General features: G+C 61.4%; 1 protein-coding gene across 2 annotated transcripts in view; it reads left to right on the top strand.

Annotated features, from left to right (window-relative positions):
• The window catches only part of CACNA2D2 (calcium channel, voltage-dependent, alpha 2/delta subunit 2), a 200,840-nt gene that overhangs the window by 168,357 nt on the left and 4,554 nt on the right, over positions 1 to 27,929 (top strand). Inside the window, exons 4-24 of one of the 2 annotated variants that reach the window (XM_010561578.1) lie at positions 13 to 57; positions 7,199 to 7,337; positions 11,026 to 11,157; positions 11,435 to 11,492; positions 13,514 to 13,564; positions 13,714 to 13,813; positions 14,641 to 14,799; positions 15,303 to 15,410; positions 16,118 to 16,196; positions 16,402 to 16,451; positions 17,375 to 17,464; positions 17,638 to 17,706; positions 18,149 to 18,223; positions 18,694 to 18,768; positions 18,942 to 19,013; positions 19,334 to 19,405; positions 19,583 to 19,644; positions 21,621 to 21,697; positions 22,918 to 22,938; positions 25,288 to 25,348; positions 27,777 to 27,874. In XM_010561578.1, coding sequence (XP_010559880.1) covers positions 13 to 57; positions 7,199 to 7,337; positions 11,026 to 11,157; positions 11,435 to 11,492; positions 13,514 to 13,564; positions 13,714 to 13,813; positions 14,641 to 14,799; positions 15,303 to 15,410; positions 16,118 to 16,196; positions 16,402 to 16,451; positions 17,375 to 17,464; positions 17,638 to 17,706; positions 18,149 to 18,223; positions 18,694 to 18,768; positions 18,942 to 19,013; positions 19,334 to 19,405; positions 19,583 to 19,644; positions 21,621 to 21,697; positions 22,918 to 22,938; positions 25,288 to 25,348; positions 27,777 to 27,874 — 1,693 coding nt within the window. The remainder of the gene's footprint in view (positions 1 to 12; positions 58 to 7,198; positions 7,338 to 11,025; positions 11,158 to 11,434; positions 11,493 to 13,513; positions 13,565 to 13,713; positions 13,814 to 14,640; positions 14,800 to 15,302; positions 15,411 to 16,117; positions 16,197 to 16,401; positions 16,452 to 17,374; positions 17,465 to 17,637; positions 17,707 to 18,148; positions 18,224 to 18,693; positions 18,769 to 18,941; positions 19,014 to 19,333; positions 19,406 to 19,582; positions 19,645 to 21,620; positions 21,698 to 22,917; positions 22,939 to 25,287; positions 25,349 to 27,776; positions 27,875 to 27,929) is intronic. The other variant, XM_010561579.1, reaches the window with a different exon arrangement.

A 27,929-nucleotide genomic window follows, 5' to 3' on the forward strand; every position in this document is an offset into this window, starting at 1 on the left:
TTTCCTCCGCAGGAGGAAGACATCGAGTACTACGACTCCAAGGCTGACACTGAATACGTGAGTACCGTCCCTGCTGCACCGCCAGCACGGTCACTGCCCCGTCCCGAGGCTGAGCCCCTTGCCGGGGCTGGGGCGCGTGGCGCGGCGTTCATTACAGCCAGCGTAACAAGATTCTGCGGTGGGCAGCGAGTGCCTGGTGCGCAGCCCTGTCCCCCCCAGGACGAGCCGTGGCGGCATCTGTCTGCCAGCACCAGGCCTGGCAGCAGGCGGGGGGGGCAGGTCGCTCCGCTGCCTGCAAAAGTTTCTAAAATTAAAGCTGGCATCTGAAATTCAAATGAAGAGCAAACCTTTAATTAGAGACTGTATCTAATTCTCTGCCCCCCTCCCAGCACAGCCGTCCTGTGATTTCTGGCAATCAGCGCTTTAAATACAGACCCAACAGCTCCGTTCTCCCGGCGCTCCCGAGGGAGCTGGCATTTGCCGGCTCCTCCGCGCAGTGACGGTGGTGGCACTCAGGTGCCGTGCCGTGGCCGCCGGCAAAGGCTGCTGCCCCGTGGCACCCCACTTTGCTGGCAGGTGACGGGTCACCTGGCTCCTGCGTTGTGCCATGCCGTGGGATCCTTCCAAAATAGGGGCTCGCCGGGTCAGTGATGCTCTTGGCGCGGTGCTGCTGGGGAGCGGGTGTGCCGCGGTGTCCTCGGAGCTGGCCAGGAGCCCCCAGCAGAGCAGGGTGGGGGCTTCGGAGCAGCCCCAGCCAGTGCCAGTGCCCCCGGCCCACTCCTTGCCCCAAAGCAGAGCCGGCAGCAGATGTGCCGTGAGGAGACAGGTACGGCAGTGGGATGGGAGCAGCGGCAGCACGTGGCATTGGCAGCAACCTGCTTGCAAGCCACATGGCCTCGTCCAAAAAATAATGCTTGGGTGACCCTGCAAGCCTTCAGAAGGTGCCGTGCAGAGGGGAGGGGAGGATCGGGGCTTGGTGGGGTCCCACCAGCTCAGGCGACACGCTCTGTGCAGAGCTCTGGGTGTCCTCTCACCCCTCCTTGGAGGTGATGCCCCAGAGCAGAGCTGGGGGCAGGCTGGAGCAGAGGATGGGTGCCGGCAAAGCGGTTACTGTCAAGCCACCGGTGCCATCGTCCCCAGGCGGTGACAGCAGGAGGGCTCCTTGGCAGGGGACGACGGAGCGATGGAGAGTCTGGGAGGTGGGATGGAGAGGTCGGGCAGATGCTGTGACCAAAGCGGAGGGCTCTTGCTTTCCCGAGCAGGTCTCCCTGCTCAGGGTCCCTCTCATCTGGAGCAGGGGATGTCTCCTGTCCCTCCCCAGCCAGGGGGAAGCTGCCAAAGGAGGGAGGGGAGGATCCTGCTCTCCATGGCTGCTCCAGAGACGACAGAGCTAATGGGCTTAAAATGCATTAAAGTGGATTTTGGGTAGAAATGGAGGGAAAACTGGCTGGCGGTCAAAGCAAGAGGATACAGCCCAGGGAGCAGGGCAGCTCCCTGCCCGGGGGACCGAGGAGCAGGACTGATGTATCCATCGGGCTGGGCAGAGCATTTGCCATCACTGCTGTGGGGCAGGGGACAGGGGAGCTGGACGTCCCCATACCCAGTGTTACCCTGACTGGTCCCAGCTGCCCACACCCAGCCGGTGTCAGCAGCAGTGATCCAAGCTGGCAGCTCCTGGCTGTTAGCTTTGGGATTAGCCGTTTCTGCAAGTGAGGAGAGCATCCTGGTCACATTAGGCAGGATTAGGAAACAGGAGGCATCTCAACCTCGGAGCTCTGCCCGCTGAGCCCTTCTGGCGCACGGGGCACCGGGAAGAAACCGCGCACTGCAGCGTGGTGCAGTGTCCCTGAGGGCTGCGGGGCTCAGCCCCCTGGTCCCCGGCCCTTCCCCAAGGGAGGCGGCGTGTCATCGAGGAGGAACAGCTCTGCAAATCCATGATCAGCCACACCGACGTCAGTCCCCCTCTGGGGAAAAATCAAGCAAAATTGGGGGTGTCCTCTTGCTGAGGTTTGTGGGTTCACCAGGGAGGGTTCTTCCCCATCAATGCCATTGCTGCTTCCCAGTGAAATCCCAGCAAATTTAATTCCAGCAAAAATAATGAAGAGAAAGAAGGTGATGCTGCAAGAAAAAAGTAGGGAGAAGATACCAGAAGATCTGAATGGAACTAAATAACGCTCTTTCTGTCTTTTCTTTATTTAGCTTCAATTTTTATATTTAAATTGGGAAGGATCTAGCTGAAATCGAGTCGTTCTGATGGACAATGCCTATTCAACGTAACTGGGGCTTATTCACAAGCTTTACACAGGCTTTAACTACAGTGAAAGAAATGAGCTTCCTATTCATTTTGCTTGCACCTCAGCTCCGCTATCTTCCTAAACAGATTTTGGATTTCCAAGTGGTTTTTAACAAATGGGAACATCAGAAAATTTTCCTGAGGGTCCCTAAGGCTCTCAAAACGTTTGCAGAAGCGGAGAAGTTTTCCCCTTTCCCCGCTAGCAAGAGCTATGGGGTTTATCTGGGGAGAAGCGTTCAAATCAGCAGACGCTCTCGGTTGGGTGTCACAGGCAAAACAACGCAGAAATAAAGTAATTTTCCATCTTCAGTATTGCATTTATGGCAGGGGATGATGCTTAAGTCACAGCTGAGGCCAAAATCCCCTGGGATGTACCATTCTCTGGTGGAAAGCAGCACAGCTCCGTCAAGGTATCCTCACCCCACGGTCAGCCCTCTGGCACCCACCTGCTGTAGGTCCCCGGGGAGGGCTGAGAGTGAGGGGCTGGTGGGGGGGGCTCTGTGCCAGCCTCAGCACCCTCCAGTGCAGGAGAGGCAGGGGAGAGCGTGGCGCCAGTCCCGGCCGCAGGCAGGGGCTGCAGGCAGGGGCTGCCTGCTCGCTGCTCGCCCCGCTCGGGAGACGCAGCGAGGAGAGGGAGGAGGGAAAAGAAAGCCCCTAAATGTCAGCAGCAGATGAAGGGTGTTGGAAAATTTAATCTTCCAACTTTCTCAACTAATGTGACATTTGGATTTCCTCCCGATAAGCTATCAGCCCCAGAAGTTTCTTTCTTTTGCCTTTTTTCTTTTTCTTTTTTTTTCCCTTCTTCTCTCCTCTGGCTGGTAATTTAAAAATAAATGGTCTAGAAAGATCTCTAAACAGTACCTTTGGCAAAGATTAAAAAAAGCTAAGGGGGATAGGGGAGCAGGCTGGCGGGAGAGGCTGATTGTTATTTATAACCTGGGCTGCTATAAAAGCAGGAATGTGGCTGGAGAACACACCATCTCCCTCCCTGGTATTAAATTGCCGCATTTCAGGAAAAGCTGAGATATTTAAGAAGGAGAAGGGCCCTTTTGCACGGGCCTGGAGTTTCTCAGCCACGTGCCGGGGGCTGGCATTTATATTCATTAGTAGTAGTAATCATGGTGTGTTGATATGAATATTTCGCTGGCTTTTCCAGACTTAACATGGACGAGTGCCCCTGGGAAATTTAAAAGGATGTGTTGGGATCTCAGTGAGATATATTCTTGATCGGGCATATGTGGGGCAGGACGTGGGATGCAGGGATGCTGTCCGGGTGCTGCGGCTCGCAGGAGCTCTGCTGGTGCCGGGGGTACCGGTGGAGCACCGTGGGGGAAGGCCGTGGCTACCCGGCTTGTCCGGAGCTGCGAAACCCCAGCTGGCATCCCGGAGCAGCCGCCGGATCGGCCCCGTGTTTGTCATCAGTGCTGCCATTTAAGCAGTCATCATTAGCTGTGATGGTTCGTTCCCATGGAGATGAGCAATGAACGGGGGTGTCTGCATCCACAGGAGCTGCCTGGCCAAGGCATCGCTGCTGTGCCAGGTCACATCCCCGGCTCGATCCGCAGCTCCGAACCCCGTCGCTGGTGGGGACCCCCCAATAGTCCTTGTGCCCGTGGGCAGGCTGGCTCTCCTCAGCCAGCACCAGCCTGGATGTGATGGTGGGCAGGTACTTGCCGAGAGCGTGCCAGCCTCCAGTAAAGCTGTTGGGTGGTGCCACTGGTGCTCACTGGGTGTTGGGGCATCCCTGGGTTTTGCCCCCTGTCTGTCGTTTTGGGAGGCTCAGGAGAAAACATTTGACTGGCAACCCAGCTGCTAAAGCACTGAAGATGGCAAAAGCTCTTGGCGCGTGATGACTTCTCGCTGAAGCAATAAATATGTATAATATTGATATATTGCCATGGAGTCGATTTCTAATGGTGTGTAGCAAATAATATATTCAAACTGTAGCATCTATTTGTGTTACGTTGTACATACTCTAACAGAAAAATAGATGTTTCCAAGTTCTTTTGAAATGTAATGATGAGAAATGCTGCAAAATCTGGCTGGGGGCCTGCCGAGATGCTCGCAGTTAAACTGGTGTAAATCCAGGAGAACTTGAATCATCTTCTCCTTTGCTCTAATATAAATTTAATGCAGAATTTCTTCCTCCGGCCTTCCCAAGGTGGCAACTTGTAGCCCCAGCCTAGCATCCCTGCCTGGGCTGGTGATGGCTTTGCCTGCTTTCATCCGCGTGGAAATGGCCCCCTTTCAGGAGCCAAATTCAGCCTGGCTTAAACAGGAATAACTCGGTTGAGGTCGGGAGATTTACGGATAAAGGATAAACGTAGCTTGGATAACATCAGCTCTTTCCGTGGGTCTGTTTGCTGTATAGGTGTCAGTGATGCATGAAGTGTCCTACGTATAGCTAGCTGTATATTTGTCTCTGAGATCTATACATATGCCTCTTTACAGCTACATGAATGAGAGCAGCCAGACAGCGCCGAACCTGGCAGAATACAAATTAGCCCCTCAGAAGTGGGTGATATAACGGAATAATGATAAACAGAGGAGCAGTAATTATATACAGTAGTTCCAGCTCTGGTGAAGTGCAGAATAACCATGCCAGTGTGGGGGAAATAAGGAGGGTTGGATTTTCCTGGCTGCAGCGGGGGACAGCGGATGGGCTGGACCCGGACAGGGCGCCCCGATGATTTGAGATGGGGAGGGGTGGGGAAGTGACACCAGGACTCTGCTGGGCTCGTTAAAAAAGGGTTCTAGTGTCAAAGCAGAGGTTTTGGTGCTGCAGGTACCCTCGGGGCCACAGCTGTATCCCGTCTAAAGCCTGTTTTCAGCAGGCGCCTCTAAATCACTGTCTGGTACTCGGAGAGGTTGGTAGGGATGAACTATTATGAGTGCAACCGCTTTCCCCCAGGGACCTGAGCCCCACATTAATGGCAAGTTTGGGGCCGGATCTGCTCTCCAGATAGCCCACGACCTGGCTGCTATGGGCATGCAGCCAGTTTGCTGGCTCTGCTGTGGCATTGCGGCTTTGCAGGGGGTCCGGCAGTAGGGTTTGTGCCTTTTCTTCAGATCTACATGAAAATGAGAGGGTAATCTGGATTTTGATCTTGGCGATGTTGCTCAGGGGAGGTGGGGACAGTCCCTGCCCGACTCCCACTTGGCTACTGCGGCTGTAGTTGAGTTCAGCAGCTTTCTGGGCAGCTGGAGCCCCCATGCCAGGATCGGCTCGGCAGCGTGTTTACACTCGCAATCCGTCGGCTGGAATTAAAGCCCAAACCTTGCATATCAATCCTGTTATTCTTCCGAGCTGTGGCGAATGGTTTGGCCACCCCTCGCAATGTCAGGGGAATGTCACCGCCTCGGTGGCTGGCCAGAGCTGGCGCAGGGGAGGTGGCATCTCTCCACGTCATCTGCAGAGGGGAAACAGGGAGGAGGCCAGGGTGGATTTTAAACGAGCTTTGTAGCTTATTTCCCCTACACATCATTTTTCTTTAAATATATGGCTTTTCCCATGAGAAATTCAGCTCTTTTGTCCCCTGGGTTTTGTCAAGAGGAGCCTGGCCGGTGGGAGAGCTGCTTGCATGGGCCCATCAAGGACAGCAGGATGGGACTGTTCCCTACCCTTCGGCCCCGCTGGTGCCGGGGTGCTTTGCCACGGGACGGCATGGGGCGTCCCTCCAGGCAGCCATCCCCACACAAGCCCTGCCTGGAGCTGCTCACACTTCCAATCACGTCCGCTGTCCTTTCTGCAGGGCTGATCTCTGCTACCACAATCAGATGGCCTTACGCAGGCTCCGAGATAGGCACTTCACTCGGGGGGGAGGCACAAAGGGAGAGGCACTGAGCTGCTTCACGAGGGGAATTTGCTCCCTCGCCGGGCGGCTCGGCAGCCAGATCCGCTCCTGCTCTGCCACCCCCAGCGCTGCCCCTTTTGCTCCCACAGCCAGGGACCAGGGGAAGGTGGCTGGAGCCGTCCTGTGCCCCAGCTTGGGCTTGGCGTGTCCTTGCCCTTGCGTTGCCTGTCCCTGCCCGCGGATGAGGCAGGCGTCTCTGCCCCTCTTCAGTGGAGATGTAGCTCCAGGGGCACAAAGGGCAGGTGCTGCAGCATCCTCGTCCTCCTCCTCCTCCTCCTCCCCACCCTGAGCATCTCACAGCCAGCTGCAAACAGCCTTCTGCAGCCACTGGGCCCATGGCAGGGATGCAGCAGCTCGGAGCCAGCACCTTCTCCCGGGTTTCTTTGCTCCCAGTGGGATGGTGGAGGCGATTTCCCCAGCTCTGTAGCAAGGCCACCCCCTTTCTCCTGCTTCCCGTGTGACCCTGCACCTCAGCTCCAACCCTGTCCCCCTGCCTGCAACCACCCGACCATCCTGCCTGCACTGGCTCAGCCCTGCCCTGCCTCGCCGGAGGGGTTTTACCTCCAGTGCCATACTTCTCCCTGGGAAGGGAGAGGAGGGCTGGGAAGGCGAGGGAGTGCGTTCCAGCGCCAGCAGTGGGGAATTCGCCGTCTCTCCACCATAATTAAATATTGTTTGCATTGCTTATTGACAGAGCGTTAAGCTGCACTCCGTTTTAATTTGTTCTTTGATAGTTGCCTTTTGCTGCTAATTGATTTTCAAGGGTTTTTTTTGATTTGGGGTTTTTTTTGTCTGATGTAATACCTGCCGTGCTGACAAAGCCAGAGAGGCAAAGGTAACCGGTGCTCATCTTCGTGTCCACTCACTCCCAGCACCCGCTCCCCTGTGCCACCGGTGCTGGCACAGGCTGCGGGCAACATCTGGCATGAGAGCCAGCATTGTCGGTGTCCGCAAGGGGATATTTGGTGATGGGCTTTGGGCGGTGGCATTTCTGGCATGCATGCAGGGCTGGCACCCCCAGCTGACCCCGTGCGCTCTGCTCCTTCCCCAGGATGATCCCGATGGAGAAGAGATCGAGAGGGAGAAGTCCAACTCCTTGAAGCTGGAGTTCACTGATGACGCCAACTTCAAGACCAAGGTTAACTATTCGTACGCTGCCGTGCAGATCCCCACGGACATCTACAAAGGCTGTGAGTGCCCCTCCTCACCTGCTCTGCTCTGCGCTGCCAGGCCAGGCTCAGCCTCCACCTCTCCTGCTCAGGGTACCGCAGCCCCGGGGACCATCACCCTGGGGTGCCCCGGCTGGGTCTCGCTGCCAGGGCAGGCTGGCTCCCAGCCAGGCAGGCACCGAGAAGAGGCAGAGTCACCATGTCAGGACAGAGGTGACAACATGTCCCTCCCCAGGGATGCTCAAGAGCTCAGCACCAGCCCAAGGGGCAAATCAGGGGTTAGGGGTTATTAGGAAGGGATGGAGAGCAAAGGAGAAATGGTAATTACGGCACAGGGTAAAGCTCAGCTGCGCCCACATGGCTGTGATCCTCCCTGTAGAAGAGCTCAGCAAAGCTTGAGGAAGTTCAAAGCGGGTGCCGGAGACGATCAGAGGGACGGAGCAGCTCTGTGCAGGAGCAATTACAGAGGCGGCACCTCCCTGCTCACAGAAGGGACCGAGACGGGGCTGGGCCATGGGAGAGGGTGAAGCAAGGATGCTTCCTCACTGGCTCCGGGCTGCTTGGGGCTGAGGTTATGAAAAGGGAGAAAAAGTAGCTGAAGTGCTGCAGGAAGGCAGCCGAGGGCGACTGCAGGACAGTGCGATGCCACCCCGGGGCAGTCCCTGCTGCCGGGAGCGTGCGGGGGGGTGTCAGCCCCACGGCCGTGCCCTGTGGCTGCCGGAGGAAGTGGGCTGCTCCAGGCAGGAGAATGGATGGATAGGATAAGATGTGCCACACCAGCTTCAGTCCCTGCCGGGAGGTGACACAGTCCCTGAGCTTCCAGAGCTCTCTGCTACCTCGCCCTGCTGCGGTGGCACATGGTGACAGCGGTCTCCATTTCCCTCTAGTGGCTGCTCTGCACTGAGCTGGGGACCACTCCCAGCCGGAGATCATCCTCCAGCACCCAGGCTCCACATCCCGCACCCACCCCCAGACCCTGCTGTTGGGGGGCACCCCTTGTCTCCCCGCACCGCCGAGGGCACCACTGTCCCTGCACTCCCTTGTTTCGGTGGCGTTTGCCGAGGGCTCCCGTGTAGTCACGGTGGTGACGGGGGCTGAGCTCGTGTTCCTGCCCTGAGCGGTGCTTTACGGGTACACGGGCTCGTTACCGGCACGGCCATGCTCAGAGCCGCATCAGCGTGACGATTTCACCGCGGCGGTGGCAGCGGATTAGAAATTTGCAATTAGTTTTATTACCCAGCTAACGCAGGCCAGGCACCTAATGAAGCACATCATGCAAGCGGGGTGGGCTGCATGGGATGAAATACTCATTATTCCTCACCCCTGCTTGCCAGCCGATGGCATGGCTGATGGCCTGCCACGGCCACATAAATCACCCCACTCGGCCATGGGACAAGAGCAAATTGGAGATTAACATGCTCATGGGTGCTGAGAGGGATGCTGGAGAGGGGACAGGGGTGGGGGGGGGTCGCAATGGGGGGAACACCCTCCCAAAGTCCCTTCCTAGCCAGGGAAAGGGGCCGCAGCCACGGGCACAGCAGCGCATGGGCACAGGGATCAGACCATGTCTGGCCACACTGGCGTCCTCCAAAAAGCCGGGATGCAGGGCAGGGTGCTCAGCTGCTGCACCCCGGAGAGCAGGTTTGGGGTGCAGGCACGGGGCCACCCATGTGTCCTCTCCTGCTGGGGACACCGGCGAGCGTGGCCGGTGCCCGCAGAGCTGCAGGCAGGGAGCATCTCCCCGGTGGGACCCGGCGAAGAGGCACTATCGCTGCCTGGCACGCTAATTAAACCACTGCGGAGACGCCCTCCGCCGTCACCCCTCGCTACACACACAAATTACATCCTATATGTGTTTTATTTACTGTGCCATTTTTAATTAAATCTGCAATCGCTCGCTGGTGGGGCGGGGCTTGGCTTACCCTGATGGGGACAGCAATGAGATGGGGACAGGGATGGGAATGTCTCCGGGGGGGCTGGCAGCTCTGGTCTCAGCTGAGGGGGTCAGGAGCCATCCCGACCACAGACACCCATCTGGTGAGCAATAGCTCATCGTTCCACGCACAGGGAATGTATAGGGGCTGCGTTTGTGTGCAGGGAGGGTATAGGGGCTGCGTTTGTGTGCAGGGATGGTATGGGGGCTGTGTTTGGTCACAGGGATGGTCTAGGAGCTGTGTTTGCGCTCAGGGATGATATACGGGCTGTGTTTGTGTGCAGGGAGGGTATGGGAGCCACATTCGGCACAAGCCTGGTGTAGCTGACGGGCCCCGAGGGCCTGGGGGTGCAGACAGTGCCGGGGCTGTTGGGACATGTCCGTGCCCAGCCCGGTGCCCGGCCAAGGCTGGCAGCACTGCCCAGGGCTGCTCCAGGCAGGCAGGAGACTGGCAGCCTGCTCGTGGCCCCTTCTCCTGGGAAAAACCACGTCCTGTGACAGATCCAAACAAGAAATCATCCTCAGTGCCCAGATAACAGCTCTCTGTGTAGGCACGGTGCTGAGAAATGGCTGGGGAGATATGGATGGAGTAAATTGTAGTTTGAAGGCACAGCTGTCTGAGGGAAGGAGAAGTCTTCTTCAGCAGGGGTGCTGGGATGGAGGGATCCGTGATTCACCCTGGGTGAAACCTGTCCACATCCCGCCAGCACCTCGGGTACATGGCGAGGACTTGAACGGGTGATGACAGCGTTTCAAGGAGGGACAAGTGTGGGAGGAAGCCTTAGGAGAGCTAAATATACTACTCAAATGCACACCGGCTTCCCTGCAGCACCGCACTGGTTGCTCTGCCCAATGCCGAGGAGACGGGCTGCTCCTGGGAGCTCTTGCACCCCAAAAATGCATTGAGGCTCCCCCAGGAGGGAGCAGCTCTTGGCCTCGGGGTGCTGCCAGCTGCCCACTCCTGCCCGCAGCGGCTCAGCTGGCTCCTCCACGCCACGGTCCCGGGGTGGCCCAGCACAGGCTGCCAGGGGGTGCTGGGGCCTCCCAGCTGATCAGGGTGCCCCAAAGGGCCCTGTAAGCGCCAGGACATCGCACTGTCCCCGAGGCAGCGTCCCCGACGGCTGGCCGGCCCCATACCTGCCACGCTGCCCCCCCCTGCGCTCCGCCAGCCCCTCTTGATTAATCACAGGCTGGGGCTGCCGGCAGCTTATCTTTTGCTTTAATAGCTGAATAATTTAAAACTGCTGTTTGCTGGCATCTTAATTGCTTTTGCGTCAGGTGCGGGGGCCAGCGGGAATGCAGAGCGGGGCCCGGGAGGCTCCGCGCAGCCCCGCAGGGACACAACCTCTTGGTTTCCCAGCTGGTGGCAGTCCCCAGGGAGCAGGGCTGGCACGGTGGCGGGAGGAGTGGGGTGTTTTGCTGGGAAGGGCGTGAGATGGCAAGCTGGCTATCCCTAGGGGTGGCTGTCCCTGCCCCAGAGCCAGGGGATGGGGATGGTGAGCGCTCGGGGGAGCCCTGGAGGGTGGCTCGGGTCTTTGGGGACAAGGGACATCAGGATGATGCTGGAGCCCTGTGGGAGCGAGGGGACCGGGGGATGCGGGAGAGGCTGCAAAGCCCCTCCGGGCTTCTGCGTAGGAAGGGGCAGAGGGGACACACTGCCTCTCCCTCCCTGCCATCACTGTGGGGACACTGTGGTCCCCGTCACACCCCAGCCCACCACCAGTTCCACTGCTCCCCCCCCCCCACCCTCCCACCCGCTGGCTCTGTCTCCCGCAGCCACCGTCATCCTCAACGAGCTGAACTGGACGCAGGCGCTGGAGGACGTCTTCATTGAGAATCGGAAGGAGGATCCCTCCCTGCTGTGGCAGGTGTTCGGCAGTGCCACCGGCGTCACTCGCTACTACCCCGGTGCGTTTTGGGGGGCGGCAGGGGGCAGTTGCCGGGGGGTGGGACTGGCCAAGGGCAGCCCGGGCCCTTCTCACCATGAGATGCGGGCGAGCATCCCCTGGCACCGGCCCTGGGGGCCGCCTGGCACACGTAACCGGACTGTGCCAAAGCCCGGTTGGTGTGAGCTCCCAGCCGGAGCCTGCCGCCTCCTCGGCCCTGGCCATCCCTCTGCCGGGTCCGCTGTGTCCCCCACCCCGGGACAGCCTCACCTTACTCACCACCTGCCTTCCCCCCGCAGCCACCCCGTGGAGAGCCCCCAATAAGATCGACCTCTACGACGTGCGCAGGCGGCCCTGGTAAGGGGGTGCCAGGTGGGGAGGGGGTCCCTTCGCGGCCGGGAGCAGCCACGTCCCTCCCCTTTTCATTTCACACATGGTTGGCATTGGCAAACGGACACAGTAACACGGGCAGGGGCATCTGAGCCGTGGCTCTCGGCTCCCGCTCTCAGAAGCCATGAGCCGGGAGGGTGGCGAGAGAAACGAGCAGGCAGCGCCAGGCTGTGGTTAAGCGATAGCTGCAAGCAGCCATTTAGCCACGCACCAAGTGAGGTGAGATTGAATCACTTCCCCTTAGCCCAGGTAGACCTGCCGGCTTGCCAGCGCTAATTATCATGCTGCCCGTGGGGCTGGGGGAGCTGCGGCCCTTGTCCTGCCCGTGGTTGCTGCCTAAAAACTCGGGCATGGAGAGGAAAGTGGGTGCGGGTCTCCAGCATGTGCCCAGGGAGCCCTTGTATCCCAGGGGAGCAGCCCCTGCCCAGCCCCCTGCCCGCACTGGGAGCTGCCCCCTCTCCTTGTCAGAAAATCAGTGGCCCTGCTACTATGGTTAATTGTCCGTGATTGCTCCACATTAATTATTAATCGTTCTCCGCCGAGGCATCCGTGTGGGTTATTGGCGGGGGCGGGATTGGCAGGCCATTTCGGGGGGGCCGCTGGTGCATAGGAGGGCTACCAAGCCCAGCTAGCCCGGCTCCCTGCCCACCAGCCAGGCTAGCCACCCGCTTGCCCACCCAGCCACGGAGGAGCAGCAGCACCCTTCGTGCAGGAGGGGCAGCACGACCCCAGGGACGCCCCTTTGGGGTCCTCTCCTGCCCTCGCGCCGGGGTCCGGTGCGGCACACGGCCCTCACCGCTCCGCTGCCGGGTCCGGCAGGGACCACGTCCTGCCCGCAGCCTCGGCGGGGCCACCGGCACCGCTCGCCTGCCTTCCCCTCCCTTGATGAATGGCACTATTAACCACAGCCTTCTCCCGCGGAGCCGGGGGTATTCATCTGAGCGGGGCAGCCGGAGATGGATGCGCTGCCACAACCCATTACGGGCGGCATCTTAGTTGGGCTCCGTGCCGCGCCGACAGCCCAGCCCTGGGGAGCGGGGCAGGCACCGAGCCTTCCAGCCCCCGCCGGCTGGCAGGGAGCCTGCGGGCAGCTGCCTGCCCGTCCTGCCCCCCGCCATGAGGAGAGGGTTCTGGGGGGCTGCGGCACCCACACCAGGGCAGCCCCGGCACGCCAGCATCCCTTATCCCACATCCCGCCTGGGTAATCACTTGTAATTAGGAAACATCAGGACCTGGGATTAGCAATCAGAGCCTGCCCCTTCCCCGGTCCTCCCCAGTAATGGTGAGTAATTGATACTAACAACACACTAATTAATTTGCGTCAGGCCTGATCCTGATCAAGCCAATAATGAGGCTCCCTTGGACTTCAGCCATGGCAGGATCAGGCCCCATGTGGTGGGGCAGGAGGCTGGGCTGTGCCCGGCCATCGCTGGGACAGATGCTCAGCACTGCACCGGCTCTGTCCCACGCAGGACGGCACAGCAGGACCGGGAGCAGGACCGTGTGCTTTGAGGGGCGAGGAAGGGTTCCCTAATTGTTTTCAGGGGGGAGGATTTACGTAGTAGTATTATTTTTCCTCCTCGTAGCTAAAAATAACCTAATCAGCCTGGCCTTTGAAGCTACTAGGGGGGTAAATAGCATCTTAATATGGATGTGTGTGTCAGCATAATCAGCGTGCAGAAAAGGGCCTGCGATGATGGAAGAGTTTAGCATTTAGAGCTCATTAGGCTGATACGGTACGGAGCGGCGGGTCGCTGGCGGTCTGCCGTGCCGCGCCGTGCCGCATCCTCGCCTCCGCTCGCCCACCACTGCCTCGTCCCTGCTCCTCACTCCGGGGTCACCGCAGCCATGGGTGCACGGGCACTCTTGGCACAGCTCCCCGGCCGCCCGTGCTGTGGCAGAGCTTTGCTCTCGGGCTTCACCCAGGAGGGTCGGGGTCCCCCCCCGAAATGAGTCAACCCCGCTGACCCTCCCTCTGCACCCCGCAGGTACATCCAAGGTGCCTCCTCCCCAAAGGACATGGTCATCATCGTGGACGTGTGAGTGCATGGTGGGGGGGCGACGGTGGCACAGCTCGCCGGGGTGCCGCTGTCCACCGGTGGCCGTGGGGAAGCTGCGTGGGACAGCGCTGGCGGGGAGCCCTGTGCCCCCTCGCTGCCGAGCCCCCAGCATCCCTCTCTTCTACCAGGAGCGGCAGCGTGAGCGGCCTCACCCTCAAGCTGATGAAGACCTCGGTCTATGAGATGCTGGACACCCTCTCGGATGATGACTATGTCAACGTGGCCTCGGTGAGTGCTGCGGGGCGGGCGGCAGGGCTGTACCCCTGGGCAGCTCCCAGTTCCCCACTATGGGAGCCCTTTGCCCCCAGACCCACCTGGCCAGGGGCTCTGCAGAGCGAGAAATGCCGTTTTTTTTAATTCTTAACCACCCACCTGCCCATAAGTAAGGGAACGGCTGCTCAGGGCTTGGCTGTACGTGGTGGTGAACGAAAGCTGCCCCAATCATGGGGCGTTTGGCAGAGATGCTCCCGGGGCGATCCCAACCAGCCACCTCCTGTCTGTCACCAGCTAGTGACATCATGCCCTCCGCAGCGTTGTCACCAGCCCGTGACCTCACGCAGCACAGTGGCCGTGCCACCGCATCTGTGCATTGCTGGGCGCCCAGCCCATGCCGGCCCTCCCCTGTCTGGCCGCAAGCACGCCGGCACTAATTAACATGTCTGGCCTGGCTCCGTTAGCTGGATCGCTGCTCCTCTAATGAATGGGCCCTATTGCCAGCAAATGAAGCCGTAAGTGAGAGGCAGCACCTGCTCCCACTGCCAGCATGGTGCGGCGCGGCATGGCACGCCCGCTTGCACAAGCCCGGGGGGTCTTGCAGAAGCGAGGGTGCAGGTGAGCTGACAGCACCCACTCCTGGCAGCCATGCTGGGTGGCTCAGTGCTGGATTTGGCCCAAGCTAAGCCCTGGTCTCAGCATCGGCCATCCCTGGGACGTGGGACATGGGATGCTCCGGCTGCCTCTCACCCGTGGGAGCTGAGCGTGGTGGGTGCTTTGTACCTGCCGGGGCTGCCCCCATCCCCGTTCTGCAACCCACTCCCCTCCCTTTCGCCTCCCAGTTCAATGAGAAGGCGAAGCCAGTGTCGTGCTTCAAGCACCTGGTGCAGGCCAACATCCGGAACAAGAAGGTCTTCAAGGAGGATGTGCAGGGGATGGTGGCCAAGGGCACAACTGACTACAAGGCTGGCTTTGAGTATGCCTTCGACCAGCTGCAGAACGTGAGCTGGGGACTGGGCTGTGGGCTGGGGAGGGCAGAGTGCACCCGTGGGTGCTGGGGGCGATGGGAGAGCTCCGAGCACCCGGCTGCTGCCCAGTGCCTGGGGCTTCGGCATGCGGAGGGCTCCTTGTCCTCCTTTGCAATGCCAGGGGGGACATCCTACCCCCCGGCATGCCGTAGCTGAGGTTTTGCTGGAGCCGCTGCCCTTCCGGGTTATTAAAAGTTAGCAGGGCTGGGCAGAGGGGGCTGGATCCAGCCAGACACCGTGCCAGAGGCAAAATAAAGAAAGATGAATGGTGCTATTAGGTGCCGAGCGGCAGTAGCCACATCATTTCCAAGCAGACAGTGTCCCTTCTCCTGCCCATTCACGCCGGCCACCTCACCCAGGAGAAACAGGCCAGGAAACAAGATGGGTCAGGGCCAGCCATCCTGGCCACATCCAGCCCCGCACTGGGCACCGCTCATTCCGGGTCCGGCCTCAGGCGCTGTCTCTCTGCCCCGCAGTCCAACATCACGCGTGCCAACTGCAACAAGATGATCATGATGTTCACGGACGGCGGCGAGGACCGGGTGCAGGACGTCTTTGAGAAGTACAACTGGCCCAATAAGACGGTGAGGGGCTGTGGGTCTGTGTGCCAGGGAGGGAGACAGCTGCTCCAGCTCTATTGCCGGCTTCTGCCTCATTTGCCTCATCACCATCCTCCTTCCCCGACAGCCTGCTCCTGCACCAAGCCACTGCCCTGGTAATGGGCTGGCTGACACACCGGTGCCCTTTATAGCCAGCTCCCACCTTGGTGTGCGGGAGGCATGGGACTGAGCAGGCTGCCGGGGAGGAGATGGGGCTGGTGGGCTCCCTGAACGCCGGCCCCGAGGGGAGCACACCCCAAGCATGGGGACAGGGCTGCTGGCGGGCAGATGAACTGGCAGGAGGGTCCGCATTGCCACCCAGGAACTGGAGACCTGTGGGGTGAGGGCGTTCTGGACCAAACAGGACCCTCGGAGAGCACAGACCCCTCTGGGTGCGGTGATGGCCCAGCATAAGGACCCTTGGAGTAGGTGGCCTGGGCCAACACAGTGATGCTGGGGAACAGGACTGGCCAGGGCCACGCGAGGAGAGAGGGGCTCCCTTGCTGCCAGCACAGCCAGCGTTCGCAGGAGCCACCTTCTGCCCACCTGCGCTTGGCCATGGGCAGCTTGGTCTGCGGGCCGTGGCAGGCAATGCCACAGTGTCCCCGGGGAGGTTGCCATCAGCCGGCAGCGCCGGGCGTGGAAGACCAGGGTGCCCAGCGGATGGTCCTGACCGCCATGCTTTGCCACAGGTGCGGGTCTTCACCTTCTCCGTCGGGCAGCACAACTACGACGTGACCCCGCTGCAGTGGATGGCCTGTGCCAACAAAGGTGAGCGGGGCTGGCTCCTGGCAGGCGTGGGAGGCTGCAGGGCGCCCGGCTCACCCCTCACCTGGGGGCTAGCTCTGGTGCTCTGGTGTGTGCCGCTGCCACCAAGGTGCTGGCTGCAACCCTGGAGGACTGGACAGCCGGACAGCCAAACTGCCGGACAGGGAGAGAGCCGGCTCTCCAGCTGCCTTTGTTTTTCTTTTCCAAGGTTACTACTTCGAAATCCCCTCCATCGGCGCCATCCGCATCAACACGCAGGTACGGCAGGGTGCCCGCCTGGCAGCCGCAGGCAGAGCTGCCCTCCGGGGTGCCCTGCCTGGGGGTGCGCTCAGGCAGCCCCAGCCCCGCTGCAGAGAGCCCAAAGGCTAGCGGCGAGCGTGGCGGGGAGCTGGGGAGCCGAGCCGAGCTCTTAGGCAGGCCTCGTGCTATTGAAATAAGTAATTCATCTTCTGCAGCTCCCCATGGACTTGCTGTCTTTTGAGTGACTAATTATGAAACATCAGGCGTTAATCAGCACAGAGCAGAGCTGAGCGCAGGCAGGGAGCAAGTGCAGGCAGGGCCAACCCCAGCACCACCCTGTTCGGCAGAGCCAGGCTTGTCCACCCCACACCCCATCCCTCTGCGCCTTTTATTTATCAGATGCACACGAGGTGCCGTGGTGGGCAGGTGACAGGGGTCCCCGAGCAGGGCAGCCCCTCGGGGCAGGGCTGGCATCCGTGGCACAGGGGCTGCCCACCCGCCTAGAGGTCTGCCTTGGCAAGGTGAGCCAGGATAAGGGAAACCTGCCTGGGAGAAGATCCCGAAAGGCTGGCAGTGGCAGCCAGGGAGACAGCGGCGACATGGTCGAGGTGCGATGGAGCAAGCCCAGCCGTGGGGATGGCTGGGCGGTGGGGGGGGTGTGTGGTTGGCGCTGCCGGGCGACCCCCTGCCCTGCCTGTGCATGGCTGATGGTGAGCAGCACCTTGTTTCCATCTCGACAGTCCTGTTCAGTTCTCAGCTGGAGCCGTTATCCTCAGGTTTGGTAGCTGCCAAGCCCTGTCCCCTAGCCCAGCCTGCAGCTGGAGACCGGCACCAAGCACCCTGTTAATAATCTCTGGGACGTGCATGGGGACAGGAGTGTCACTAGGTTGGAGCAGGGAGGCATCTGGCTCCCATGTCGTGTCTGTGCTGTGTCCTTGCAGGAGTACCTGGACGTGCTGGGCAGACCCATGGTCCTGGCAGGGAACCGAGCCAAGCAGGTTCAGTGGACCAACGTCTACCAGGATGCCCTGGTAAGGACCCCCAGCCCCAGGGTGCGGGTGGCGACATTGGCCCCAGGGTCCCGCACAGCACATGCCCCCATCTCCCTTGCCAGGTGGGGTAATCCCCCCTCTGCTACCCACCCCTGGCTCCGGGTCCCAGAGCAGGCAAGGGGCCGTGGGACACCCTTCTGTGCTTTGTGCAGGGGCTGGGCCTGGTGGTGACGGGCACGCTGCCGGTGTTCAACCTGACGGAGGACAGCAGTGACAGGAAGGTAGGAGACTGTGGCTGCCACCACCCTGGCCGCACTGGGACCCCCGGTGTGGGGCCATGGCAGGGTGGGGAGGGTGCCCAGATGCTGGGTGCATGGCTACAGGGAGGGGGGCACTGGCATCCCTGGGGTGCTGCCTGCTCTGCACCCCCTCCCTGGGGTGAGACTAGGGGTGACTGCCATGCCCAGGACCTAAAATGGCCTTGGCTGGCTCTCCCGGTTCAATGGGGACAGCTGGCAGCTGTAATTCCCTGGGGGGTGCAGTGTCCCATGGAGGGCTGCTGGGGACTGGCACATCCCACCCTGTGCCCCTGCGGTGTCCGGATCCGACCCACACGTCCCCGGAGGGAGAAGAGGTCCATCCTCCTGTTGCCCCGTCTCCGTGCTGGCGGTGGCGGGTGACAGCCTTGCTCCCACCTGCCTCCTTCCCCGCTCTTCCTTCCAGAACCAGCTCATCCTGGGCGTGATGGGGATCGACGTGGCTCTCAACGACATCAAGAGGCTGACGCCGCGTTACAACGTGCGTGGGGTCCCCTTTCCCCTCCATCCCTGCCCTGCGCTGCCCGAGCCCAATGTGGGAGCCTGCTGCAGGGAGCCCTGAGCTGTGTCCCCAGCACCCTGTAGCACCTCCAGCAGTGCTGGCGGTAGCAGGGTGCAGAAGCTGTGATTGCAGGCAGGGACCGGGGCAGGCAGGTGGGTAGGGATCAGAGCTGGGTGATGCTCTGGGACCCAGAGTAGAGACGAAACCCTTGCAGGGTCAGCGGGGAATAAATCTTATCAGCCTGGTGGAAGGGGCAGCGGGCAAAATCCAGAGCCAGGGTGAGAGATGGTGTTGACCTGACAATAGTGATAGATGGATAGAAAAGGCTGAGCCCCGGGGCCGGTGTGGGGCGAGCTCTGCCTGCAGAGGTGAGGGTGATGGCACTGGCACAGCACGGCACGCCGCAGAGCCGCCTGGCCGGCCTCATCCCTCCTCCTGTCCTCCTGCAGCTGGGGGCAAACGGTTACGTCTTCGCCATCGACCTGAACGGCTACGTCCTGCTGCACCCCAACCTGCAGCCCCAGGTGAGGAGGGACCCGTTGGGGTGGCAGCAGCGGGGGTTAGCCAGGCCCTGTGGGACCTGCAGCTTCCTGGGGTTGTTAGGAGCTAATTGTGGGAACTGTGATGAATTTGCCTGGACTCAGCGGCGGCTGCAGGAGCCCTGAGCCCTTCCCCAGCTCTCCCTTTCTGCCTGCAGATCATCAATTTCCGTGAGCCGGTGACGCTGGACTTCCTGGATGCTGAGCTGGAGGACGAGAACAAGGAGGAGGTGGGCAGACCCGGGGGCAGCTTTTGGGGTACAGGTTGCCCCTCGCCCCCCAATCTGCAGTTGCAAAGGGCGCTCAGCCCCGCCAGCCTGCCCTGGGGAGCACCTTGTCCTACGGCACAGCTCCCGTGGGGCTGCGGTGGGGACAGGAGCCGGGTCACTGTCCCCTGGGTGCCAGCATGATGAGGCACCCCCAGGCTGCTCATCCCTCACCCCTGCACTCCGCGGGTCCCCAGTGCCACCCCACTGGGGTGAGTGCCTGCTGGCCTGTGGCTGGGCTCTGTGGCCCTCAGTTGCCTCCTCCATGCCTCCATGTCCCCCAGATCCGGAGAAGCATGATTGATGGGAATGACGGGCAGAGGTTCATCAAGACCCTCATCAAGTCCCTGGATGAGGTAACACTGCAGGGGAAGGGGGTCACAGCTGAAACGAGGGCTGCGCTGAGCGCCCAGCCCCAGCGGGAGGGAGTGAGGGGCTGTGTCCGGCACTGGGCTTGGAGCCAGGGTCCCGTGTCGCCGTGCCGGCAGGGTCCTGGCACCACGGAGGCCTGACTGGCTCCCTCTGACCCACAGCAATACATCGACGAGGTGTTCAGGACCTACACGTGGGCCCCCATCAAAAGCACCAACTACAGGTGAGCAGCGCTGCCAGCACACCCGCACTCATCCGGCATCGGCCGGACCCGCACCAGCACAGGGCTGCGGTCTTGTGCCTGCAGCTCGGGAGGTCCCCGAGGCCGTCAGGAATGTCTCGCATGGGCTGCGGGGTTGCAAATGTGCCATCGCATCATTGCACACAGCCGGCGTTGCTCTAGAGGGCACTCCCAAAAGTGCTGCCCGCCAGTATTTGGCACTACAGAGCTGGGCCACAGTCCCCAGGGCTTGGGACAGGCTGCAGGGCTGGTGTGGAAGGTGCCGGACAAGGGACAGCCCTGCCACCACCTGCCTGCACAGCCAGGGGCTCGCGCAGGTCTCTGCCTGCTGCGGGTTGGGTGACGCAGACGTGCGTCCACCCTGCAACACAGGCAGTGGCTGCAGAGGCCAAGGAGAGCTAAGCTTCCCTCTGCATTTATCACCCAGTTTGCACCAGTTTGGACCAGCAGGTGTGTACAAAAGACCCCACCATCGTCATGTCCATTCATCCTGCGAGGAGCCACGTGGTCCCCCTGCCGCCCAGTGTACCCTCCTCTTCCTCACCACCCAGCTTGGGAGGGGGACTGGCAAGGATCACAGCCACCTCCCAGCGCTGCCAGGTGTCCCCCGCACAGCCCTGGTCCTCTCCCGCACGGTGGCACCCCTCCGGAGCCAGGCAGCACTGCGGAGGAGGGGACAATGACACAGAGTGACTCAGCCGTAGCCGGGGCTGTGGGTTGATCTGTAGGGCGAAAGGTGCTGCCGGGGTCCCTGCGCTCCTGTGGCTCCGCACTGCGGCAGGGATGTTTCCCGGGGTTCCCTGGGACACCATCAGCACAGGGTGCCACCATGGCTGAACAGAAAAAAAGTCACCACTCTCCTCTTGCCACCTGTAGTTTTGGGGTGCCGCCACCTCTGCCCTCTACGCTGGTGTGCCACCACCTCTGCCATGCTTTTTGGGGTGCCACCACTTCGGCCGTGCTTGCTGGGGTGCCCGTTCTGTGCTGCCAGGTGCAGACAGGACTAGCTGGAGGGGTGGCCTGGGGGGCAGGTCCAGGTCCTGGTGGCCCAGGTGCAGGTGTGACATCCGATGAGAGTCAGGAATGTGGCCCACACCTGCTGATGCTCGCTTATCCCGGGCAGCACCTGGCACAAACACCATCACCGAAAGCCACCGGCTGCTGCAGCTGGCACCCAGGAGCCCAGCTCCCTCTAGCAGCATGTCCTGTGGGTTCAGCAGCCCCAGCACCACCTCCTGCCACCTCCTTTCCCACCCTCATCTGTGTGCCAGACTCCTGGCTGGCGGATCCCTCTCCTTCCTGGCTCACCAGTAGCCGGTGCCTGTGTAATGGTTGTCTTGGGTCTCTCCTCACTGAAAGGTTTTGTCCCTTCTTTCAAGGGCTGCGTCTCTTCCCACCTTCCTCCCTTACGAGGGTGTCACGTCCCTCTTCCACATGCATTGGTTCCCGGGCGGGTGCATCCTGCCCATCTCAGCCCTGGCTGGACAGGCTTGCCACCTCCTGTGCTTGGGGCTGCCCCTGGGATGGCCCCGGGTGCCACCAGGATGAGTCTAGGTGCTCTGGGGATGGCCCTGGGTGCCCTGGGCACAACCCCGGGTGCCACCAGGATGGCCATGTGCAACCCAGGATCACCCTGGGTGCGCTGGGGACAAAGCTGGCAGCCCTAAGATGCCAGTAGGTGCACTGGGGATGGCCCTGGGTGCCACCAGAATGGCCCTGGGTGCTCCAGGATGACCCTGGGGGCTCTGGGGACAACCCTGGGTGCTCCCAGGACAGCGCTGGGTGCAGTCCCTGGAGAGAAGGATGCAGCGGGCTGTGCAAGAGGCCAGCAGGGCTGCTGCCTGCCATCGGCCGGGGCCGGGTGCTGCAGGGGGGTGCCAGGCAGGGGCTGGGGGCCGGCCAAGGGCTCTGGGTGGGTGTAAAGCCTTACACCGCCTGTCTGCTCTCCCCCTCTGCAGCTTGGGGCTGGTTCTGCCTCCTTACAGCACCTACTACATCCAGGCCAACCTCAGCGACCAGATCCTGCAAGTGAAGTGTAAGTAGCCCCCGGCTTTCCCCGCCACCCTCTCGCACTCCCGCTCACCCCCACGCTGGCCCGCGGCTGTTGGGGGGAGAAGCACAGAGCAAAAACTTGCGAAAAGAGATAGGGATCACTGTGAGAGGCAAAAAAAAAAAAAAGGAAAATGAAAACTGAGAGAGGCGTGAGTAGAGGTGAACGCACAGAGGGAAAGCGAGCTGCCTGCCTGGGGTGCCCCGGGGTGCCAGGGTTTGGTCCTTACGCTTTGCACCCAAAACCCGAGCCCCAGGCTGCAGGCAGGCGCTGCCCGGCACAGGCAGGGGCTGCGCCGCTGCCTGTTCACCTCCTGGGGACGAGGGATGATGCTGTAGCAGCCAGTTAATTTGCGAGCCTGGGAAAGTTTGCATGGATCTCTTTAATTTCCTTTGGTTTATTACAATTCTTTGGTTTCGGTTTAAGCCATTTATTCTTTTTATGAGTTCAGTTTCGGTTGGTTTCGATTTTCGTTTGGAATTAATCTGTGTACGTGTGTGTTAGCCTGGCCCCCCCTTTCTCTCTCTTTCTCTCTCCCCTGACCCCCGAGCCTTTTTCCCACCACAGGTCCACGCTGCTCCCGGGGACCCCTCTCCCCCGTGAGAGAACCGGACCCTTCCCCTCTCCCCTCCAGTTCCCCCCGTTTCTCCCCCTCGGCCGCCCGGGCGGCTCGGCCCTGGCCCCCTCCAGATCCAGCTCCTGCCGCCCCCTCCATCCATCGGCAGGAGCCCCACGTCCCCGCGGGGACGAGGCCAGGCTGTCCCTGTCCCCGGGAGGGGGGATCCCCCCATCCTCCCCGGCTCTGCCCACCGTGCCGTGCATGCCCCCTAACTCAGTGAGGACATTTCGATATCAAGACTGTTGCAACTGTTTGCTACTGACTCTCATTTTCCTTTGGAGTATTGAATATATATATATATATTTCTCTAGTTATATCTTTGCATTTTTTTTTATTCTTATTTCACCGTGGCCTTTTCTTTTCCTTTTGTTACTGGGTTTTTCTTTTTTTTCTTTTTTCATGTCGTTTTTTGCAAGAGGTTTCCTTTTGGTATGATTATGATACACAATATTTTTATTCAAACGGCGATTGAATAAAATATTGTTTGTGCCCCCCTTCCCCCTTTCCACCCAACCCCCTTTTTTTTTGTTTGTTGTTTTTTTGTTTGTTGTTTTTCTTGCTTTCTCTCTATGGTGGATTCACACAGTACCAAACATCAAAATGAAGGGCAAGTATTTTCAGTCTCAGACCACTCACCTTCACCACCCCGTCCCCTGCCCCGTGTCCAGTCCCCCCCCAGCCCCCCTGCTTGCCCATCTCCCTGCCCGTTTGCCACGCCAAACCTGCAAACCGCCACGACTCGCCCTTCCTCCCTCCTCCTCCTCCTCCTCCTCTCCTCCAGTTCCCCTTTATTTGAAAGCAACATGTCTTGTTCTGTCCATGAGAGCTTTGTCACGACGATCCCCCACTCCCTCCCCGTGCATCGCTCCCAAACCTGGTTCGATATCGTTCAAGAGCTGATCTCGTATGAAACTCTGCCGTTTTCAATCCACGAGGTTTTTTTGTAGCTAGTTTGATACCCTGCTCTTCCTCCTCCCACCCCGTTCTTGCTCCTCTCCCCCTGCTCGCCTCCTCCGGCTCCTTCTCCCCCTGTCCTGGCTCCTCTGCTTCCTCCTCCCCAAGACAACTCAACCTGAAAGGGATAGGGCTGTGCAGGGAGCGGGGGGCTGCGGGGTGGGCACCCAAAGGTGGCGGGGACGGAGGGCAGGTGGGGGACCCAGTCCTCTGCCGCGGTTGCCCTCTGGGACAGGCTTTTTTGGGGAAGCCCCCACCCCCCCAAGCAGAAACCCTCGGTGGAGGTGGGGATGGGACCACCCCGGGGTGATGCCAGCCCGCTGCATAGGGGACGGCGGGCCTGGACCCACAGGGACAGGGGGTGGCTGAGCCCCGGGGTGCCGCGCTGCCTGTCCCCACGGCCGCTCGGTGGCCGTCCCCGCTGCCCCGGGGCCCAGCACGGCACGAAGCCCCCGGCAGCCGCAGCGTCCTGGTGCCATCTGTGCTCCCCAGGAGCAGCCGAGTTGGAGCCCAAAGTCCCACCGAGGCAGGTGGGGGATGCCGGGGCCGGTACCCCCCCTGCAGTGGAGTGGGACGTCACCCGTGCGACCCGGAGCAGGATTTTGGCCCACATCCCCGTGATGCCTGGCCGTTTGCCGGAGCAGGAGGGGCCCCGTGGACCCCCCAGCTCCCGCGCAGCCCCACGGTGGGCCAGGGGAATGCCCTGGCATGCACAGTCCCCGGGGGACCCACCGCCATGGTCCCTCCTGCACGTACCCCACACCGGGTGCCCGCTGGCTGCCTGCCCGGCAGCACCCGCTCCCCGACATGGGCAGGGGGACGGCTGTGGGGGGCACGGCAGAGCAGGGGAGGACGGGGGGGACGGGGCCAGCGGGGAGGTGGAAGTGTCACCCTCAGCCCTGTTCTATCAGCTTTGAGTTGCCTCCTCCCAGCGCCCCTGCAATGGCAATGCTGATGGACCAAGTACGAGTGTTTTGTACTCCTTTTCCTCTTCCTCCTCCTCCTCCTCTTCCTCTCATCGGCTTGTACCCAGCCCCTGCCTACAGCCCTCGGAGAGCAACAGTCCAACCTCTGGCTGTGCCGTGCAATGCACCGGGGGCCGGCGGGAGGGCGAGAGGGTGGCGGTGCCCGCCGTTGGGGGGGGGGGGGCCAGTGGCCCCGGAATGTCCCGTAGCACCCCCCCACGCCCCCCCTAACCCGGCTCGCCCCCGCGAGCCAAACCCCGCGTCCGCCGCCCCTCTGCCGGGGGGGTCCCCGAGAGGCACCCCAAACCCTGCTGGGCTGCGACCCCCCCACCCCCTTAAAGCAGAGCGAGGCGCCAGGCTGGCGGGCGAGCGTGGGTCCCCGTCCCCGTTGGGGTCCCACCGCCCCAGGGAGGGAGGGGGGCCGGCGGCAGAGCCCGGCAGCACATTGCATGGCGCTTTGCTGGGCGGGGAGCCTCTGGTTGGACTGTCCTCGGCAAGGTTCCCCGTTTGGCCATGTCGATGCCTGAAAACTCGTTTTTTTTGGTTTTTGGTTTTTTTTTTCTCCCGACAACCAAGTGTTTTGGTGATCCTCCTCCGGCCAGGAGCGCAGCATGCGGTTCCCTACCCTCGCCCCCCAACCCCCCCAACCCCACCCCGAGAGAGAGACGCGTCCACGCCCTCCCAAACATGCATATATATACATGTGCGCGCATATATATATGTGTGTGTGTCTCTGTGTGTCCCTGCGTACGCACCACCGGCCGCGCGTACGCAACCGCCCGCCTTCAGCCCGCGACCGAGCAAATTCGAGCCGAGATGGGCAAACCTCTCCCGATTTGGCTATCACTTTCCTTCCCGTGCGGTGCCAGCGACAGCAGAACGGCCTTTTCCTTCCTCTCTTGTTACCAAGAGCAGCAAACGCTTTTCTTATTTTGTTGTTGTTCCCTCCCCTCTCTCTCTGTCCGTCTCTCTCCCTCCTGGCCCCCCGGCGTCCCCGTCCCCCCTCCCCGCCGGATAACCTTCCCTTTCTGTTGCAGATTTTGAATACCTGCTGCCCAACAGCTTTGAGTCGGAGGGACATGTGTTCATTGCTCCCAGGTAGCTTTGCGTGTGCGCTTGCCGAGGTGTGCATCTGCCCCGGCCCCGCTGCCGACACCCCCCCAACCATCGCCCCCCCATCCTCGCCTCATCGTGCCTTGTCCCCCGTCCCCGTCCCCTGTCGCTGTGTGTGTCTTGTGCCCGCTCGGCCAAGGGGGGCTGCCGCCGGGACCCCGGCCCCGCTCCGCCACCTGGTTGCATCCAGCACGGTATATATGCACCCGGTATGGCCCGACCTCTGCGCGTGCATATATAGGTATAGTTTCTGAAAATCCCCCCCACCGAGCAAGGGGCCGGCGGTGGCATCATACAGTCGTGCTGGCTGCGGGGGGGTAGGGAGGAGGAAGGGTAGGTTTCGGCTCAAATTCGGGATGCCCAGGGGGTCTGGGGAGGCTGCCAGCAGCAGGCTGCGAACAGGGACGTGAGGACAGTGGAGTGGCCCCCGGACAGACAGACGCGTCCCCTCCGCTGGGCCGTGCCACCCAGTCTTGTCACCTAGCAGGGATGAAGGGCCATCCCTCGGCGGGCTGTTTGGGGAGCCCCATGGCTCTGCCAGCACGCTGCCCTACCCACTGCGGCAGTGCAACCTCTGACCAGCCCTAATTAACATTACCAGCTAATCACCTATGTACTTACACATCGTTACAACAGCTAAATGCCCCATTAGGTGTTTTATCATTGCAGTTCTTGGGGACTGCAGCAGGTCGAGGCCACAGCGCAGCCGCCTGTGCCACCTGCGGGTACCCCCTGCCCTCCCTGCCTACAGCAGCCGTCGCTCACTTACCCTAATTCTGGGTAAACCAGCCCAAAACGTACAGTTATTGTGCAGCCACGGCTTTTCGGGTGGGACTTGGACCCCAGGCGATGCACGGGGCAGCGGGGGTGAGGTCTGGGAAACATGGGAGCCAAAGCGGAGCGTTAATAAGAAACAGAAAAACCTTGTTACTAAAAAATTGTCCCATAAACGTGCTAAGGGAATAGATACGGAGGTGATGTCTGAGCCCGAGGCCCAAGGAGTGGGTCTGCCCCCCGACTGCCCCTCTCGGGCTGTGGTGATGGGGTCAGCATCCAGCATGGGTCTCTGCGGCTGGTGTAGCCGGAGAGAAAAGCAGGCTGTGAAAATGGGGGTGAGCCCTGCAGTGCCCCCCAAAGCGGCTCTGGGAGCACCCTCCCTGCGACGGGTGCCAGCTCGGCAGGAGCGGGCGGCGGGGAGGTGCTACGTGCCGGAGGGGTGCCCGGCACCCAGGGCGACTGTATGATCTGCCGTCGGCGCTGCTGTGCCCACGGGCCGCTGGAAATTTTCAGAAACCGTATATCCCCCGTCCCCCGTGGGTGTGTGAGTACCTGTATCTGTGCGTGTCGGTGTAGATATTTAGGTGGCTGCTCCCTCAGAGCGGGGGGCGGGGGGCCAGGCTGGGCTGGCCGGGGTGCCCCAGCTTTTTCGGCTGCCCCATGGACATGCTCCCTTGCCACCCTCTGCTCCGGCATTTGTCCTCTTGACAAGTTTTTGGCAGAGTCAGGAGCTTGGCGGAGGAGACGTGAGCAAGGGGAGCCCTCAGCCCCCCCGGCGCTGCCTGCAGCCGCACCATTGAGGCCGGGAGGCTCTCGGCACCCCAGGGTGGCACTAACCCGTGCCATCTGGTTAGAGCCTCGCGGTGACCGACGGGGTCACGGCTGTCCCCGGCATCGGCGGGGCTGGGGCTCTGCACTCAGGGTGGTCCCAGACCGGAGCGGGGACGCGGCACCCCCCGCGATGCCCGTCCCAGAAGGGGCTCGGGGCCGGCGATGCCGGCGGGCGAGCGCCCGTCTCCGCCGGCTGGTCCTCACCCAACACCTAACTATCTACGCAAAGGGTACAGATACGGCTGCCGAGTGCCTGCGTGGTGCCACCGGCGCAGCTGCGGGGACTCTGGAGGCAAACCCCCGCTTGCACCCGCAGCAGAGCTCCTGCTCCCCGGGGTGCCGCAGGGGCAGGGCAGGGGGGGCACGGCGGCACCCGCCTGGCCCAGCAGGTAAGTACGGTGGCAGAGGCACCCAGTCCCACTAAGTAGCCCCACCAGTACGGGGAGAGACAGGCTCAGGGTTGTACCACTCTGGGCAAACTGGGATCCGTCAAACCTGGCCCTGGCAGAGGTGACGGCACCTCGGTGCCAGCGGCAGTGACGGACCCGGTGGCCGGCGTGACGGCCAAGCCGGCGGTGCTGCAGGCAGCGGAGGGCTGGGTGCCGGGCAGTCTGCAGAGATGCCCGCAGCCGGCTGCCTCGGCAGGGTGACACTCACGAGAGCGGTGGCACGTCACCACCGTCGTGTCCCCCGGCAAGCCGGGGTGCTGGCAGCACGGCCAGCGCCCGCCCCGCCGTCCCCGGGGGAGAACTGACCTTGCCTTTTCCATCCTCGCGAACGACAAACCTTGTCCCCCAAACCCCAGAGAGTATTGCAAAGACCTCGACTTGTCGGATAACAACACCGAGTTCCTGGAAAACTTTATTGCCCTCATGGAAAAGGTGACCCCAGACTCCAAGCAGTGTGAGTAGCTGGGGGGGCTGGTGGGGGGGCTGGTGGGGAGGTCTGGGGGTACGGG

The sequence above is a fragment of the Haliaeetus leucocephalus genome, unplaced genomic scaffold (genome assembly GCF_000737465.1).
Source record: "Haliaeetus leucocephalus isolate CR32 unplaced genomic scaffold, Haliaeetus_leucocephalus-4.0 Scaffold148, whole genome shotgun sequence".
In the NCBI taxonomy this organism is placed as follows: Eukaryota; Metazoa; Chordata; class Aves; order Accipitriformes; family Accipitridae; genus Haliaeetus; species Haliaeetus leucocephalus.